Source organism: Pecten maximus, chromosome 14 (genome assembly GCF_902652985.1).
Source record: "Pecten maximus chromosome 14, xPecMax1.1, whole genome shotgun sequence".
Taxonomy (NCBI): domain Eukaryota; kingdom Metazoa; phylum Mollusca; class Bivalvia; order Pectinida; family Pectinidae; genus Pecten; species Pecten maximus.
The window spans coordinates 14,487,144-14,500,678 of NC_047028.1; the positions used below are offsets into that span (position 1 = coordinate 14,487,144).

Consider the following 13,535-nt stretch of genomic DNA (forward strand, 5'->3'; position numbering starts at 1 on the left):
CGCAATATTTGACACTTGGAAGGGGTAGTTTCACAGGCTGTAATGCTTTAAAATGAAGTATCATTGTTGGAAAGTTGGAAGGAGATATTGATACACATAATGGTGTGTAGTTGAAACCGAAGGGCAACTTTAAATGATGAGTTGTATATATGTTGCAAATATGGGAAACCTAGGTTTAGACACAACAACACAAAAATTATTTCACATGTTTATATACAGAATATACAGAGCCTGGGTCGGGTAGTATTGAAGTTACGGTCCGGATAAGTAAAATCATCAAAGGGCAAGAACTTCGCTAATAAGGGGGTAAGGGGCATACTCGTATCACCCCAACTTCATCAACTTCAATTGATATTGTTTTTACTAATAATACAAGTCTGATTAAAAATGCATTAGTACTTCCTCCAATATGTAGTGACCATTCACTGGTTCAATTCACTATCTCCTATTCAGTTTTCAAAAAACAATCTTATCGTAAAAAAATCTTATATATCAAGATGCTGATTTTGATAAGATGAACAGACATATTTTAGAGAAGGATTGGGATAATTTAATCAATATACATGATACGAATGAATTTAATAATATATTATGTAATACTGTAAACGATTTAATCAGTGAATGTGTACCAAGTAAATATGTTACAGTTAGACCAAATGATAAGAAATGGATGACTAATGATATCAGATTACTTATAAGACAAAGAAATAGAGTTCATAGGAAAGCAAAAACTACTAATTCCATGCACCATTGGGAAAATTATAGAATTAAGAGAAATGAAATTATTACTAAGATAAGAGAAGCAAAAAACACATTGAAAATTTACAACAGTCACTTTCTGATAAATCTATTCCCCCAATAAATGGTGGAAAATTGCAAGAAATGTCCTTAATATTAATAATAAATCTACATCTATTCCCCCACTATTACACAACAACACTTTTATACAACATCCATTTGACAAAGCCGATTGTTTAAATAAATATTTTGTTTCCATATCAACAACATCAGCAAATACTGGTCCAATTCCAGAAATTATCCAGAATTCCCCCCATTCCATTGACAACATTATTATAACACAGCAGGATGTAAAAGATCAGTTACTCCTCTTAAATAGTAACAAACCTGCTGGACCAGACAATATGATTCCTTAAGTCATAAAAAATCTACTATCATCTATATATGTACCTCTTACTCTTTTATTCAACAAAACTCTTGAAACAGGTGTAATCCCACTTAGCTGGAAAATGGCAAATATTAATGCTATCTTTAAAGGTAAAGGATTAGTCAATGAGGTATCTAACTATAGACCAATTTCTGTAACATCATGTTTTAGTAAAATGTTAGAAAAGATTATTTTTAAATACTTATATAATTACCTCACCACTTATAAAATTATCACTAAACATCAGTCTGGCTTTACACCCAATGACTCTACTGTAAATCAATTATTGTCTATCTACCATACCATTGTTAAATGTCTTGATCAAAACAAAGAAATTAGATACATATTTTGTGATATTAGTAAGGCATTTGACAGGGTTTGGCATGATGGTCTGCTTTACAAGCTGGAATTATATGGTATTAAAGGTAATCATTTAAACTGGTTTAAAAACAATTTATTACACAGAAAACAGAGAGTTCAAACTGAAGGTTTTGTATCGACATTTGACCCTGTTCAAGCTGGGGTTCCTCAAGGCTCAGTCCTCGGACCACTGATGTTTTAATCTATATTAATGATATTGTTGACTGTGTTTCTAATAAGATAAAACTATTTGCAGATGACACATCTCTGTATGGTACATGTGATAATAACCCTATTGAAATAGCTCAAAGTCTCACTAATGATTTAATTAATATCAAACAATGGGCTAATAAATGGGATATTAAATTTAATCCTGCTAAGACAGAATCAGTTATATTTTCTAGAAAAAAATAATAAAGATCACCCTGCTGTAAATTTTTATGATGATCCAGTTACTGAAAATAAATTACATACACACCTTGGTCTAACACTCAGTGATGATGCCAAGTGGAACCAACACATTTCTAATATATATGATAAAGCTTCAAAAAGAATAAACATTTTAAGATTATTAAAAACTAAAATTGATAGGAAGTCTCTAACAACCATATATACATCCTACATTAGGCCAATTATTGAATATGCCGATGTTGTTTGGGATAACTGTTCACAAATACAAAAAAATCTCTTAGAATCAATTCAACTAGATGCTGCTAGATTAATTACTGGTTTACGCAAAGGTACTTCACATGAAAAACTATATACAGAATTAGGGTGGGAATCATTGAGTTGCAGAAGGCAAAAACACAAACTTATCTTAATGTTCAAAATATTAAATAATGAAACCCCAGATTACTTAAGAGAAATTATTGAACCATATATTCATGATGAAACCTTAGTTAGATATCCACTCCGTACAGTTCGATTATTTGACCCCCCTTTATGTCGTACAGTAACTTATTTTGAAAGTTTTTTCCCATCCATGTTAAATGAAATGAATAGACTCGCTCCTGAAATCAGTAATATTCACTCCACTTATCAATTTAAAAAACTTTTAAATAACAATCACCATATTATATCCACTACAACCGATGTATTTAAATATTCTGGCCGGCGTGATATCAACATTATTCTATGCCAATTAAGAAACAACGTAAGTAATCTAAATTACGACCGTTTTAATGATCATCTAATTGAATCTCCTGTGTCAATGCAATCAATCTGTTGAAACTATATCACATTATTTCTTTGAATGTAATTTATTTCAAAATCCTCGTCTAGTACTTATACAACATTTAAATCATCCACATCATAATCATTTATGTACCAATGTCATTGTCAATGGATGTACTCTTTGTAATAATATTCAAAATTTTAGCATCCTGACACATGTCTCAAATTTCATCCTGCAATCAAAGAGATTTTGAAATCATGTCTGATGTATAATGATCTAATATTTTTAATATTTCTTTTTAACCCCTGGTGACTCCAATTATACAGCAATATAATTAAATAGACATCTAAATACATGTTTAGAATCTGAAATATGAAATTGAGTGAACAATGTCTATTTATTCTTGATTACCAAATATACTTGATTAATGTAATAATGAACTCTGGGCAGTCTATTAACAATTTATCTTCTGTTAATCTATTTTATCTATAACCTTATTTGTTTGTGCTTATATGTAAGTGAGGTACTTCCTATAAAGGTCTTTTTGAAACAATCATTTTATTTTCAAGAGTTGGTGTAACTCTACTAACTTAATATGTCTCTATGGAATGAAATTGAATTTTGATCCTCTTCAGTGGATGGCTTGTGTGTTAAACATATGGACTTTATGGCCTGTATCTGTTGGGGGAATAAACTCAATATCATCATATAGATACACCTACTTTACAAAATACACTACGTTTGAATATTCATTTAGTAAATAATAAAACAATTAGCTAAACTAAATATCCTAAGGGCTACTATATAATGTTAAAATTAATAAATCCTTGTAATTATTAAGGAATTACCTCCCCTGATACCCTCACCAACCTTCCATATATGTATATAGGTCTATGTTTGTTTACCATCTGTTAATTATAAGGAAAGGACTAAGATAGGCTATACCTGATGTCCAATCCTATTGACTTAACATCATGTCAATAAAATATGTTGAAATTGAAATTGAAGGGGCATAATTTTGGTATGTGACACTCCGGCTCATCTATATGTATATTTGTGTTAAGTATGGAGAGCTCAACACCATATGTGCCCGAAGTAAAATCATTAAAGGGGAATAACTCCACAAATAAGGGGGTAAGGGGCATGATTTTGGTATGAGACACTCCGGCTCATCACGATGTATATTTGTGTCAAGTATGGAGAGCCTGGGTCGAGTAGTATTGGAGTTATGGTCCGGACAAGTAAAATGATCAAAGGGAAATAACTCCGCAAATACGAGGGTAAGGGGTTTTACATCGCGTAGTATGATTACTGTTTGTGACCAATGTTTTAACAAGTTCAATTAAGTCACGTTAAGTATTAATGTTTTAAAATCGTAATATGGCATTTTACTATCGTTTTGGTGTAGGCGAAGAGCTGCCTTAGCAACCTTGGTATTTTTCAATATGCATACAACTATTTGACCAAAGTACTTTACAATTGAAGATTTGTGGTTGATGTTCCTCCTGATGGACAGTGGGGAGTGATTAATTCCAATGGTACATGGACTGGCATGGTAGGACAATTAGCCAGAAGGGTAAGCAGTGATTTGTTTTCAGTGTAGAAATACAAACAACCAAAGCAGTCTCGCCACGGAACAAAATAGACGGTATCGTTTCGGGACAATCGTTCCTCCAGGCTCTGACTCACTATGAAAACAATCTTCCTTTTATTCCATTTTGAATATGCCTCGGATTTGTTTTGTGTCGTATTGTGGTATATACTATTGAATGCAATAACCATTTATGACCAAACAACGCTAGAACAACACGCCCACAGCTGTTTTTAAGTATTTACGAGTTTTGTTCAATTTTGCGTTACAGGAAATCGATATCGTAGCTGCCCCACTATCTACACAGGCCAAGCGTGAGGAAGTAATGGATTTCACCTACTCATTTTATATAGACTACACCACAATTCTAATGAAGAAAAAAGATCCAAATCTAACAAAATGGCGGACTCTAATAGATCCGTTTAGTGAAGAACTGCTGTTATGTGTTTGCATTTCACTCCCAGTGGTGTCTCTGCTGCTTTTTCTGTTCGAGCGATTCAGTCCGTTTTACGTTGGAGATGACGAGCGAGAAGGGAAAAGTGGCTTACACACCTACCAGGACGCGTTTTGGTATATGTATGGGGCCCTTCTTACACAAGGTATGACCACATGACTTTAAGTCGGTTTGAAACGACCACATAGCTCTGATTTAAAACATGTTATATACCCACCTGCTCTTCTTCATGTATCAAAGTAATTGTGTGTCTAAGTCTATGGATTACTTTTAACAGCGATAAGAACTTGAAAAAAAAATCAATTTTGAGAAAAGTTTATTGCTTCTATATATTAATTTTACCCTTATTCAGCATCACTTTCAAATACAACGCACCCTTGAATACTTGTCATTTTTATAAATAAAAGATGATATTTTTAGGGGGAGAACACCTTCCACGATCACAGACTGGTCGAACGTTGCTCAGCTCCTGGTGGCTTTTCTGTATCATTATGATGGCAACATATAGTGGCAACCTTATTGCCTTTCTCACTGTCAACAAGGATAAGCCACCCTTCTCTACTGTGGTGGGCATGCTCCAGCAGGACAATTACCGCTGGGGCACCATTGGGGGGAGTTCATGGATCACAGCATTTAACGTAAATATACCTGTAAAACTGAAACGTAAAGGTATTATATCCCGCGATAGCTTTAACAATTTTATATTGTTGAAACCTAATGGTTCTTCCGAACATTCCCGTCTCACAAGGGGTCTAGTTTGACTCGTTTCGTTTTCTATTACGTGTAACGCTACTAATAGCATGACGGAGCTGTTCGGAAAAATGGATATTTCTACCAAATTTAGCTATCTGCTAAAATGAATTATCGTAATTGAGGAATTATCAAATCTAGATGGACATCAATGCCTCATTGATATTATTAATTTAAATCGAATTTTATATAATAATGTCATCTAAATGAAATATGACAGTCATGCAATACACAGATAGTAGAATGTATACTTTGTGGATGCATTAATGATCATAATAGTTTCTTTAATGTTGCCAGGAGACTCGCGCCCCCGATTTAATGAAGGTATGGGCAAAGATGTTGGAGTTCAATTCCTCAGATGCCAGTATCTTGAGTTCACAATCTAGTGAACACTTTACAAAGGTGCTTGGAGGGGGATATGCCTACATCGGGGATAAGACGCAAATGGAAATAAAGATGGCAAAAGAATGTTCTCTTCTGATATCGGATGACGAATTCATGCCCTTGCAATACGCGTTTGGACTTCCTAACTTCTCGCCTTATACAAAAATGTTTTCAGACGAGTAAGTAAAACACTAGACACGATGTTGATTCAGATAGTTTAACCATACTTAAACTATACTCCCACTACGAATACCTAATAATGGAGAATATATGGAAATTTGTGACGTTCGTTTTCCCTCTTGATGAGTCGTAGAAGGATTAATATAATCTTTCACTCCTTTTGGGGTGAGATAGGATCTCCCCCCGAGGGTTGATATCCCCCTATCTCATCCCAAAAAGGGGTGAATGATTATTTTTCGGACGATGGATGACTTGTGATAAGGCTGCAGCAGACGCTTTACACCTTACGATGTTGATTTCATACAAAATATAGTTCCGATTAGCTTGTCAAAAAGAACACCAAACACTCTGTTAACTCTGATAATCAATACTTCTTCTCCCTAGGGTGAGATAAGAAAATTCACCCCGGTAAAACTGCGGATATCCCTGTCCAGGGTTTGGTTTGGTTTGGTTTATTTTGTTTAACGTCCTATTAACTGCTAAGGTCATTTAAGGACGGCCTCCCGTGCGTGCGAAATGCATGCGTGTGGTGAGTGCGTATGTGTGTTTTGGGAGGCTGCGGTATGTTCTTGTTAAGTCTCCTTGTGATAGGCCGGAACTTTTGCCGATTTATAGTGCTACCTCACTGAAGCATACTGCCGAGGACACCCCACCCGGTCACATTATACTGACAACGGGCGAACCAGTCGTCCCACTCCAAATATGCTGAGCGCTAAGCAGGAGCAGCAACTACCATTTTTAGCTCACCTGGTCCGAAGGACCAAGGTGAGCTTATGCCATACCGTTGCGTCCGTCGTCTGTCGTCCGTCCGTCCGTCAACAATTGACTTCTTCTCCATAACCACTTATCAGAATTTGACCAAATTTTGTCAGAAGCATCCCTATGGGGTATGGACTAAAAATTGTACAAATGGTGGGGCTGACCCCCCAGGGGTTTGAGGGGCGGGGCCCAAAGGGGTCAATTTGGCTCTATTAATATAAACGACTTCTTCTCTGAAACCAAGCAAAGGATATTGCTCCTATTTGCCTGGTAGTATCACTATGGGGTAAGGACTCAAAATTGTACAAATGGTGGGGCTGACCCCCTGGGGGCCTGAGGGGCGGGGCCAAAATGGGTCAATATACCTTTATTGATATTAACGACTTCTCTGAAACCAAGCAATGGATATCGCTCATATTTGCCTGGTAGCATCACTATGGGGTGGGGATTCAAAATTGTACAAATGATGGGGCTAACCCCCTGGGGGCCTGAGGGGCAGGGCCAAAATTGGTCAATTGGGCTATATTGATATAAACGACTTCTTCTCTGAAACCGAGCAATGGATATTGCTCACATTTGCCTGGTAGCATCACTATTGGGAGGGGACTCAAAATTGTACAAATGGTGAGGCTGACCCCACGGGGGCCTGAGGGGCGGGGCCAAGAGGGGTCAATTGGGCTATATTGATATAAACGACTTCTTCTCTGAAACCAAGCAATGGATATTGCTCATATTTGCCTGGTAGCATCCCTATGGGATGGAGATTCAAAATCGTACAAATGATGGGGCTGACCCCCTTGGGGCCTGAGGGGCGGGGCCAAATGTGGTCAATTGGGCTATATTGATATAAACGACTTCTTCTCTGAAACCGAGCAATGGATATTGCTCATATTTGCCTGGTAGCATCACTATTGGGTGGGGATTCAAAATTGTACAAATGGTGAGGCTGACCCCACGGGGGCCTGAGGGGCGGGGCCAAGAGGGGTCAATTTGGCTAAATTGATAGGAACAACTTCTCCTCTGAAACCAAGCAATAGATATTGCTCATATTTGACTGTGAGCATCCCTTTGGGGTTCGGATTCAAAATTGTACAAATAGTGGGGCTGATCCTGACCTCCCTTGGGGCTGAGAGGCGGGGCCAAAAGGGGTCATTTTGGCAGAATTGACATAAACAACTTTTTCTCTGAAACTATGCAATGGATATCTCTAATATTTGACTGGTAGCATTCCCTTGAGTTAAGGATTCCCTTGGGTTAAGGATTCAAAATTAAACAAATGACGGGGCCAACCCCCTTGGAGCTGAGGGTTGGGGCCAAAAGGGGTCAATTTGGTTAAATTGATATAAACATCTTCTCTGAAACTAAGCAATGGCTATCACTCTCATTTGTATGGTAGCATGGTCATGGGGTGGGGATTCAAAATTGTACAAATTTTAGGGTTGACCCCACCAGGGGGCTGAGGGGTGGGGCCAAAAGGGGTCAATTTGGCTAAATTGATATGAACTTCTTCTTCTCTGAAACAGCTCATATTTGACTGGTAGCATCCTTTTGGGTAAGGATTCAAAATTTTATAAAAGAAGGAACTGACCCCCAGGGGTGCAGAGGGCGGGGTCAAAAGGGGTCAATTGGTTTAAACAACTTCTTTTCTGAAGCTAAGCCATGGATATCACTCATATTTGTGTGGTAGCATCCCTATGGGGTAGCGCCAAGAGTCGGTTTCATTTCATGGATTAATGCATTTTTTGGCATAAAAATCTCACATACCCATAAAATGAATGCCTATAATATATTGACATAGCAATACCAGTGACAAATATACTTAATCATCATTCTTGTTTCATATCTCATGAAATCCAGGTGAGCGATACAGGCCCTCTGGGCCTCTTGTTAAAGACTCTGGTATGTCTCGGCCAGGGGACAGAACCCAATGCCTTCCTCACAGGGCGACTAGATATGGGATCTTAGTTTTCAGACATACTAGAGGCTATAACAAGAGGCTCAGAGAGCATGTATCGCTCACCTTGTTGGATTTGACCAAACGTCAAAATAATGTTCATGTTCAATTTGTTGTTAATATCTATATTTGTTCATGTCAAATAATGCGATAAAAGGCTATGGGGATGGGACGGTTTCAAAAATATAACCAAGAAACTTAAGCCCCTAGGGGTGGGAAAAGACCCCAGGGCCTATTTTTACATCATGATTTGTGTTCTATCTCTCTATGCCCATCAATGATGTATATGGTTATAGGATGGGGATCTAAATGGTTTCAAAGATATATCAAAGAAACTTAGTCCCTAGGGTTGGGGAAAGACCCCGGGCCTATATTTATTACAGGATTGTGTTTATCTTTTGATGTCCAGCAATGTTATATATGGTTATTGGGTGGATATCTCATTGGTTTAAACTAGTAGCAATTTAAAGGATTTACCTCAATATACCGCTATACACAAACATACCGCAGCCTCCCAAAACACACATACGCACTCACCACAGCCATGCATATCGCACGCACGAAAAGTCGTCCTTTAATGACCTTAACCGTTGATAGGGCTGGTTTGGTTTATTTTGTTTAACGTCATAAGGTCATTTAAGGACGGCCTCCCGTGCGTGCGACATGCATGCCTGTGTTGAGTGCGTATGTGTGTTTTTATCCCTTTGTCCAATAATGCTCCAGACCAAATTTCATCAAAATCCATTTAGGCGTTCAGGACAAGTTGCGATTTATAAAAAAAAAATTGACAGACGGACGACGAACACGACATCAGCTCACCGGACATTCGGTCCAGGTGAGCTTAACATGACATTTGCTGTCTTGCTTACTGCATCTTAGGGAGTTGAATGAGTGGTTTGGTCCGTTATCAGTAAAATGTGACCTGTTGGGGTGTCCTTGTTTGTCTTCGACGGTGTGTTTTAGTCAGGTTACACTGCCATTTGCAAGCATCTTTTGCAGATAGCCGTTCATACAATGTAGGTCAACATTTAACGAATCCACACGCTCCCAGGAGACCACAGGGTCATGAAACTTTGGTAAATCACCTTGACAGTTGCATCTATAACGAATAGTTGTTTCTACCATATCTAGATATCAATAAGATATATTTTTATTTCAAATTCTCAGCCAATTTCACCCCATGGATTGACCATATATTCACTACTTTCGTTCATCTAATGTTATAGACGCCTGCAAACTTTCAACAAAATAGAGTTGGGGGTTTCAAAGGAGATATAAAAAAAATGTTGAAACATCTACGCATGAAAGAAAATGTATTTCACATGGGTTTTGTTTTGTATTGTTTAACGTTGTATCAATGCCAATAATTTCATAACTTTCTCTGTGTACTAGATGCATTTGTATAGTGCATGCTGTATGATCATGTTTGTTAACCAACCGTCTTCATTTGTCAACAAGTGTTCATGAGATATGGCAATATCAGAGGAAATTAGCATTTCTTAGAATAAGGAATAAGTTTCATTCCGCGATTGTTCACCGATAATATAGGAATCCTTAGTATTTTGATAATCGGCTTGTTTTTCTTTCATTTTTTTTTAGATTACTGCATATACACGAGAGTGGGTTATTACACATATGGAAATCCCGCTGGTGGCCCCAGAGAAACTTTTGTGACGGCGAGTTGGTGACATCCGCCAAGACAATTACGTTGATAGATGTCCAAAGTGCGTTTTATCTTATTGGTATTGGACTGGCTCTAGCAACACTAATAATCATCATAGAAAAGGTTGTGTTTTGGTACCAGACCAGAGTTCCTTGTCAGAGTTCAAAACAATATAGCGCAGATAATCAGACGAAGTTGATGAATGGTAATATTCAATACATTGCTTCCAATTCTCAGTAAGTGACTATGAGCTATTGTACGTGCAAATATTTGGATAGCTATTATCTACAAAGTATGAGTTTCACATTTTTGTGTGTTGCATTAAAATCATTAACATCATTTATTTTTGCCTCGAAGTTGCTTTCCGATAGATATTTGTTAAACAAAACGAAGACTTGCTATACCCATTGAAAAAAAGCGACTTAGTTAAGGTATATTGCGGACAAGAGATTTTTTTATTCTTCGGTATCTTTCTATTTGGAGTATATTGAACAACCGGTTTGATGAAAAAAACATCGGATCTTGATCATATACGTCCTATGGAATGAGTAGTAAATCCAGCTATACATCATGACGAACATATACTGATATATCGACTTTACATAATACTTTGGTGAAGATTTTTACATCTGTATTTTAGTACTACCTAGGAGAAGATTGATTGGTTTGGTTTAGTTTGTTTTGTTTAACGTCCTATTAACAGCTAATTTTAGGATGGCCTCCCGTGCGTGCGACATACATGCGTGTGGCGAGTGCGTATGTGTGTTTTGGGAGGCTGCGGTATGTTCGTGTCTCCTTGTGATAGGCCGGAACTTTTGTCGATTTATAGTGCTGTACCTCAATGAAGCATACTGCCGAAGACACCCAGAAGGACACCCCACCCCGTCACATTATACTGACGACGGGTGAACCAGTACATACGCACTCACCACACGCATACATGTCGCACGCACGGGAGGCCGGCCTTAAATGACCTTAGCTGTTAATAGGACGTTAAACAAAATAAACCAAACCACTCCAAAATATGCTGAGCGCTAAGCAGGAGTAGTAACTACCATTTATGTCTCGGCTAGGGGACAGAACCCAAAGCCTTCCTCAATTTAGTCGCCTCCTACGATCATGCAGGAGATGCCAGAGATGGGTTTGTAAATGTTGTATCTGTCCTTTGTGTTTTGTGTCAGCGCTTTGTATTTTTATATTCTAATAACTTAGATATTGTCTCTACTCATACTATTTTTGTATGTTGTAGTTACAGTATCATTTTGTATTCTTATACTCTGTCACTGTCAATAGGTTATGAGTTGTAGTAAGCTCCAGAAATTTATTGATGAAGCTATTCCTAATGTTACTATAAAGAAGAAACCTATACTTCTTACTAGTAGTAAGGGATTTTACCTGAAAAGGCATTTGGATTTGCTGCAGCACTTAGACTGTAATCTTGAGTTCCATTGCCAACCAGGTGGTCGCTTTATACATTTCCTTCGCTGGTTGGAAACTGAACTTCCAGTTAGGGTTAGTTCATATCCAAATATTGTTTTATATGTGTGGTTAGGTACATGTGACCTCACAGTAAAGCAAGGGACATTTATTAGTTTACGACATCAGACTTCTATATCTGCTAGTTCGGATTTGCAGTTTGAAATTAACAAGTTTATTTCCATAGTGTCCCAATTTCCTACTGTACAGTTATTATTTTTGGAAATCCCCTCATACTCTATACAAGAGTAGAATAAATCCAAGGGGCATCCAAACCCTGATTCATTCCAAATTCAAGATCTCATTTTAAATGAGTGTTGGAATTGAACAGCTTCCTGACAGAGGTCAATACTTGATCTCAAGTCTGTTCACCTCATCTTGGGTTAGACTTAGTTAGGTACAGGAAGTCGAGAAACCAGGATAAGTCCCGGATCTCATTGAATTTTAGTCTGTACAAGGATGGGATCCATCCTAGTTCTCTACTAGCTAGGTGTTGGATGAAAAGACTGGTTGTTTCAATTTGTACTTATTGTGTGTAAATATCATACATACAATTCTACATACTTTTACCAGTTATATACTTGTATGCAGTTGTCTTGTATTCCTCGTAGGTAGGGATTGTCCCAATTACTTGGATACTTGATATATTCACTGCTTAGTTCATTGTTTACATATATTAATTTGTAGTCTTTTTATATTTGTATTTAGTCTAAGATGGCTTGGTTTGGTTTATTTAGTTTAACGTCCTATTAACAGCTAAGGTCATTTAAGGACGGCCTCCCGTGCGTGCGACATGTATGCGTGTGGTGAGTGTGGTATGTGTTTTGGGAGGCTGCGGTATGTTCGTGTTAAGTCTCCTTGTGATAGGCCGGAACTTTTGCCGATTTATAGTGATACCTCACTGAAGCATACTGCCGAAGACACCCAGCAGCACACTCCACCCGGTCACATTATACTGACAACGGGCGAACCAGTCGTTGCACTCAAAATATGCTGAACGCTAAGCAGGAGTAGCAACTACCATTTTTAAAGACTCCGGTATGTCTCGGCCAGGGGACAGAACCCAAAGCCTTCCTCACAGGGGCGAACGCTCAACTAAAGGCCAAAAGTGAGGCATTGTCACGGGAGACATTAGGAAGAAGAAAGTTGTTGGGAAAGAAGAGAAAAGATAAGATCCCAAATTTAGACGCCTCTTACGGTCATGCAATGGGGGCAGCAGGTACAATTCTAATGATTCTCCATTTTCGGGTCTGGGTGGAGGATATGGGGTTCCTCTAACTCCATCGCTGAATAGGAATACACACCTTTTACCCCAGGTTCCAAAAATCTCCTCATTTTCAGGAGATGAGTCGCCTAAACGTGGTGAAACCACATATGAGGGATGGCGATACGAGGTCAGGTGTCTAGCATCTGACAGCACCCTGTCCGAAGAGCTTGTGGTGAATGCGTATGTGTGGTGTGGGAGGCTGCGGTATGTTCGTGTTAAGTCTCCTTGTGATAGGCCGGAACTTTTGCCGATTTATAGTGCTACCTAACTGAAGCATACTGCCGAAGACATCCAGCAGCACACCCCACCCGGTCACATTATACTGACAACGAGCGAACCAGTCGTCCCACTCAAAATA

General features: G+C 38.2%; 1 protein-coding gene across 1 annotated transcript in view; it reads left to right on the forward strand.

The window, feature by feature from the left end:
• LOC117342381 (glutamate receptor-like) overlaps window positions 1-10,777 on the forward strand; it is a 28,758-nt gene extending 17,981 nt beyond the window's left edge. The window contains exons 9-13 of the mRNA XM_033904533.1: window positions 4,185-4,275; window positions 4,562-4,889; window positions 5,165-5,382; window positions 5,792-6,057; window positions 10,371-10,777. Of these exons, the coding sequence (XP_033760424.1) occupies window positions 4,185-4,275; window positions 4,562-4,889; window positions 5,165-5,382; window positions 5,792-6,057; window positions 10,371-10,674 (1,207 nt within the window). The 3' untranslated portion in view covers window positions 10,675-10,777. The remainder of the gene's footprint in view (window positions 1-4,184; window positions 4,276-4,561; window positions 4,890-5,164; window positions 5,383-5,791; window positions 6,058-10,370) is intronic.
• The last annotated feature ends 2,758 nt before the right edge of the window (window positions 10,778-13,535 follow it).